We start from the raw sequence: 6,044 nt of genomic DNA, 5'->3' as shown, positions 1-6,044 counted from the left end.
GGAGACACTAACATCTCCCAGCCTGGCCTAGCCTAGGCCCTGCTATCCCCCAGGCCTCAACAGAACTCAGGCCCAGACAGGCCCCAGCTTATCACCAGCTTCACTCTCTTGGTTATATTTAGCTCTGGACCTCAAAGAGAAAGGTGTGGGCCAGCCCCTGAGACAGTGCACACGCCCAGGCCAGGCCAGGCCACTGTGCGTGGAAAGAGGGTGTCTGCCTCATCCTCTTCAGACCCTGGTGTGAGCCTCCTCCGGGGCGGCTGGGTGCACCCTCCTTCCTGAGTCTGCGGGATCTTGTTAGTCTTGCTCCTTGAGGGAGGGACCACGGCAGTGTCTGTAACACCCTGCATGTGGCTGTTGATTAATCACTCTTTGCTGAGTGAACAAATCAGTGGTCCAAATTCATGTTCTAGAAATCTGGACATCAAGACAGGCACACGAATTCCCAGAGGGATACCTTAGAAAACCGGATGCATTTCATGCTGTTAAATAGTCAACCTGGGACTTCCCTGGTGGTGCAGTGGTTAAGAATCTGCCTGCCAATATAGGGGACAGGGGTTCGAGCCCTGGTCCGGGAAGATTCCACATGCCGCAGAGCAACTAAGCCCGCGTGCCACAACTACTGAGCCTGTGCTCTAGAGCCCTAGAGCCACAACTACTGAAGTCGCATGCCTAGAGCCTGTAATCCGCAACGAGAGAAGCCACCGCAATGAAGAGTAGCGCCCACTCGCCACAACTAGAGAAAGACCACGTGCAGCAATGAAGACCCAACACAGCCAAAAATAAATAAATACATTTTTTTAAATAAAAAAAATTTTTAGTCAACTTTATTCAAGGAATGGACGTGAGTTTCCATCCTCCTCTTTCTCCCCCTTTTCTCTTCCCTCCTCCAGATCTGGCATTAAGGCTGCAGTGGGGGAGGGGGACCCAAGAGGGACATTAAATCCTGGAGGCCGGCCTGAGTGCCTCAAGTGGCAGCCACCCACAGTGTGGGACAGCTCTTGGAGTCCCTTTGTCTCTGCAGGTGTCCCGATGACAGGCCTCCCTCCCCTTGTTCTGTTCGCCCCTTACACGCCAGCCACCTGCAGAAGCTCCGGGAGGCGGGGCTGTGTCTCCATCGGACCTGCTGAGCGACTGGAGCAGACTCAGGGGGCGTGGATCAGTCTGGTGGCCAGGGCCGGAGCTCAGGAGTGTGGCTGGATCGTGACACTGGAACTCAAAGGGAAAAAGCTGGCAGCTCTCAGATCTTACAAAAACGGAAAGAGCCGCTTTTTCACAATATAGAGAACCGTAGCAAGAAAGAGGGCGAGCGCAAGGAAAATGAGAAGCTTGTCAGTCAGCTCTCGGCGATTATATTTTGTGATGAGCTTCCGTCCCAACTGGATGGTCCCTGACATGGACTTGAATTCTTCATTTGCATCCAGGATAGTCCGTGAAGAATTAACTGAAACAAAAGAGGGAGGGAGCCTGACTAAGAAACTGTACAACACTGAATCCAAAGACTCTGCTCTACCAGCTGGGTTCCCAGTAATTAACACTGTGCTCGGAAGCAAGTTCCTCTGAGCCAGGGCAAAGGATGTGAACAGACGCAACGCAGAGGAGCACAGAACAAGGACAGGGCAAGGAGAGGCACTTTCCTGGGTCCCATCCAGCTCAGGGAAGGATGAGGTTTGTTTACATACAGTCACAGGGCCATAACTAGGAGTCCTCCCAACATGAACATAACCAGGGAAAAGGGCAGAGGACGGTTCCTTTCCTCACCACCAATCTCCGCTTTCTGGAGGAGGCAGGCGCTGCTGAGAAGAACCCCCGGCCGCAAAACTAACGCGGGTGACCGTGGACAGGCACTGTGAGGTCTCTGTGGGGGCAGGGCTGGGGGCAGGACTTGCCGCCTGTGAGGTGCACCCGCTGGGACGCCTGGTGGTCAGATCTGCTCTTTGTGGGATCGTGAAGGGGCAGGGATGCCCTGGGCCCTGCCACATGCCCTCACACACGCCAGTCCTGCAGTCCTGGGACACTGGCTGTAGCTTTAAACACGTGACGCCTGTGCTCCAGCCCCTCTGTGAAACCTACAAGGAGGCACGTGTCCCTTAAGGCTCGTTGTGCCCACATGTCAAACTAACTGGAGTGTGGGTTTCTGGACCTGACACTTGAGGAAGAAGGTTTCCCTGGCAAGATTCCTCTACAAAGCATAACAGGGCATCATCAGAACATCCACAGAATGAAACATGTTGTCAGGTGAGAAGGTGAGGCATGAAGGACAACATGTGAAATGTTTCCATTTCTGTAAGAAAGAAGGGGATAGGTAACATTTAATTTGCTTGTACTCTGCATGCTGGAGGGTCTCAGAAGGCTATGAAAGAAACTGGTAACAGTGCGCCCCTCTGGCAGCAGACCTGGAGATCAGGGGCAGTGGGAGGTCAGAAGGGAGATCAGTCTTTCTGTTTCCCTCCTGTACTGTCCAGGGCTGTGCAGCCCGGAATGACAGCCACTAGACACATGTGACACCTGAGTGTGTAAAATGTGTCCAATCCAAATATCCATGTCTCTGTGGGTAAAATACCTACACGATTTCAGAGCTCTGGTGTGGAAAGAAAAAAAAGGAATGTCAAATATCTCAATAATTTTCACTATGAATTGCATATTGAAATGGTTAAGTATGTGATTACAATTTATTTTATATGTTTCTTTTTACTTTTTTTAATGTGTCTAACGAAAAACTTGAAGTGAAGGTATGTGGCTCCCATTATGTTTCCATGGGACAGTGCTGGCCTGGAGGTTTTTTCCTTAACCACGTAATTCATATTACCTTTTCAAAAAATTACAAGTTAATTAACAAATAAAAGAAATTACCAGAGGAAACAGAGTAGCGTTTTGAAAAACACAGATTAGAGAAGAGCTAAAACCGATCCTCCTCAAACTCTTCCAAAAATTGCAGAGGGAGAAACACTCACAAATTCATTCTACGAAGCCACCATCACCCTGATAACAAAACCAGAAAAAGATATCACAAAAAAGAAAGTTATAGACCGATATCACTGATAAACATAGATACAAAACTCCTGAACAAAATACTAGCAAACAGAATCCAACAGCACATTAAAAGGATCATACACCATGATCAAGTGGGATTTATCCCAGGGATGCAAAGATTCTTCAATATTTGCAAATCAATCAATGTGATACACCTCACTAACAAATTAAGGAATAAAAACCATATGATCATCTCAAGAGATGCAGAAAAAGCTTCTGACAAAATTCAACACCCATTTATGATAAAAACTCTCCAGAAAATGGGCACAGAGGGATCTACCTCAACATAATAAAGGCCATATATGACAAATCCACAGCAAGCATCATACTCAGTGGTGAAAAACTGAAAGCATTTCCTCTAAGATCAGGAACAAGACAAGGATGTCCACTCTCACCACTCTTATTCAACATAGTTTCGGAAGTCCTAGCCACAGCAATCAGAGAAGAAAAAGAAATGAAAGGAATCCAAATCAGAAAAGAAGAAGTAAAACTGTCGCTGTTTGAGGATGACATGGTACTATACATAGAAAATCCTAAAGATGTCACCAGAAAACTACTAGAACTAATCAATGACTTTGGTAAGGTTGCAGGATACAAAATTAATGCACAGAAATCTCTGGCATTCCTATACACCAACAACGAAAAATCAGAAAGAGAAATTAAGGAAACACTTGCATTTACCACTGCAACAAAAAGAATAGAATACCTAGGAATAAACCTGCCTAAAGAGGTGGAAGACTTGTACTCAGAAAACTATAAAACACTGATGAAAGAAATCAAAGATGACATAAACAGATGGAGAAATATACCATGTTCTTGGATTGGAAGAATCAATATTGTGAAAATGACTATACTGCCCAAAGCAATCTACAGATTCAATGCAATCCCTATCAAACTACCAATGACATTCTTCACAGAATTAGAACAAAAAATTTTACAATTTGTATGGAAACACAAAAGACCCCGAATAGCCAAAGCAATCTTGAGAAAGAAAAATGGAGTTGGAGGAATCAGGCTCCCTGACTTCAAACTATACCACAAAGCTACAGTAATCAAGACAGTATGGTACTGGTACAAAAACAGAAATATAGATCAATGGTACAGGATAGAATGCCCAGAGATAAACCCACACACATATGGGCATGTAATTTACGACAAAGGAGGCAAGAACGTACAATGGAGAAAAGACAGCCTCTTCAATTAAGTGGCGCTGGGGAAACTGGACAGCTACATGTAAAAGAATGAAATTAGAACACTCCCTAACACCATACACAAAAATAAACTCCAAATGGATTAAAGACTTAAATGTAAGACCAGACACTATAAAGCTCTTAGAGAAAAACACAGGAAAAACACTCTTTGACATAAACCACAGCAAGATCTTTTTTGACCCACCTCTTAGAGTAACGGAAATAAAAACAAAGATAAACAAATGGGACTTAATTAAACTTCAAAGCTTTTGCACAGCAAAGGAAACCATAAACAAGACAACATTCAGAATGGGAGAAAATATTTGCAAATGAAACAACAAAGGATTTATCACCAAAATATACAAACAGCTCATGGGGCTCAATATCAAAAAAACAAACAATCCAGTTAGAAAATGGGTGGAAGACCTAAATAGACATTTCACCAAGGAAAACATACAGATGGCCAAGAAGCACATGAAAAGATGCTCAACATCACTAATTATTAGAGAAATGCAACTCAAAACTACAATGGGGTGTCACCTCACGTCGGTCAGAATGGCCATTATCAAAAAATCTAGAAACAATAAATGCTGGAAAGGGGGTTGTGAAAAGGGAACCCTCCTGCACTGTTGGTGGGAATGTAAATTGATATAACCACTATGGAGAACAGTATGGAGGTTCCTTAAAAAACTAAATATAGAACTACCTTATGACCCAGCAATCCCACTACTGGGCATATACCCTGAGAGAACCATAATTCAAAAAGAGTCACGTACCACAGTGTTCATCGCAGCACTATTTACAAGAGCCAGGACATGGAAGCAACCTAAGTGTCCATCGACAGAGGAATGGATAAAGTAGATGTGGCACATATATACAATGGAATATTACTCAGCCATAAAAGGAAACAAAATTGAGTTATCTGTAGTGAGGTGCATGGAGCTAGAGTCTGTCATACAGAGTGAAGTCAGAAGGAGAAAAACAAATACCGTATGCTAACGCATACATATGGAATCAAAAAAAACAACAACAACTGGTACTGATGAACCTAGTTGCAGGGCAGGAATAAAGAGGTAAACATAGAGAATGGACTTGAGGACATGGGGTGGGAGGGGGAAGCTGGGGTGAAGTGAGAGTAGCATCAACATATATACACTACCGAATGCAAAATAGCGGGCTGGTGGGAAGCAGCTGCACAGCACAGGGAGGTCAGCTCAGTGCTCTGCGATGACCTGGAGGGGTGGGATAGGGAGGATGGGAGAGAGGCTCAAGAGAGAGGGGATATGGGGACATGTGTATGCATATGGCTGATTTGCTTTGTTGTACAACAGAAACTAACACAGTATTGTGAAGCAATTATACTCCAATAAAGATCCATTAAAAAAAAAATACAGAGAAGGGGTAAAAACAAACACTCATGTAACAAAAATCCCTCTCAGCCCTCTTTCTCCATGCCTGCTGCCATTTTGAAAACCTAAGTAAGAACCTGTTAAGTAAAAACCTAATAGGCCTTTCTTTTTTAAACTTTCTTTACAGAGAATTTTAACCATCACAAAAGTAGATAGAATAATATCATGAAGTGCCAGAATAATATCATGAAGTGCCATGTGTCATCACCCATACACATGAACCACCAACTCCCTGGCAGTCCTGTCCCCTCATGACCCCCATTCAATTCCCCCCACCTATAATTTTACAGCAAATACCAGACATCATATCCTTAATGGGCTTTTTTTTTTTTTTTTTTTTTTTTTTTTCTTTCTTCTCCCTGTTGTGGCCTCTCCCGTTGCAGAGCACAGGCTCCGGACGGACAGGCCCAGC

The 6,044-nt window shown here is 44.3% G+C and overlaps 1 protein-coding gene across 2 annotated transcripts in view; it reads right to left on the bottom strand.

Annotated features, from left to right (window-relative positions):
• Positions 1-1,106: 1,106 nt before the first annotated feature.
• BNIP1 (BCL2 interacting protein 1) overlaps positions 1,107-6,044 on the bottom strand; it is an 18,576-nt gene continuing 13,638 nt past the window's right edge. Inside the window, exon 5 of one of the 2 annotated variants that reach the window (XM_007465544.1) lies at positions 1,107-1,444. In XM_007465544.1, coding sequence (XP_007465606.1) covers positions 1,248-1,444 — 197 coding nt within the window. In that variant the 3' untranslated portion in view covers positions 1,107-1,247. The remainder of the gene's footprint in view (positions 1,445-6,044) is intronic. The other variant, XM_007465543.1, reaches the window with a different exon arrangement.

This window comes from Lipotes vexillifer, unplaced genomic scaffold, assembly GCF_000442215.2.
Source record: "Lipotes vexillifer unplaced genomic scaffold, Lipotes_vexillifer_v1.1 scaffold621, whole genome shotgun sequence".
NCBI classification, from domain to species: Eukaryota; Metazoa; Chordata; class Mammalia; order Artiodactyla; family Lipotidae; genus Lipotes; species Lipotes vexillifer.
Note: the sequence above shows the minus strand (reverse complement) of the source record. Positions and strands in the feature narration are given on the sequence as shown.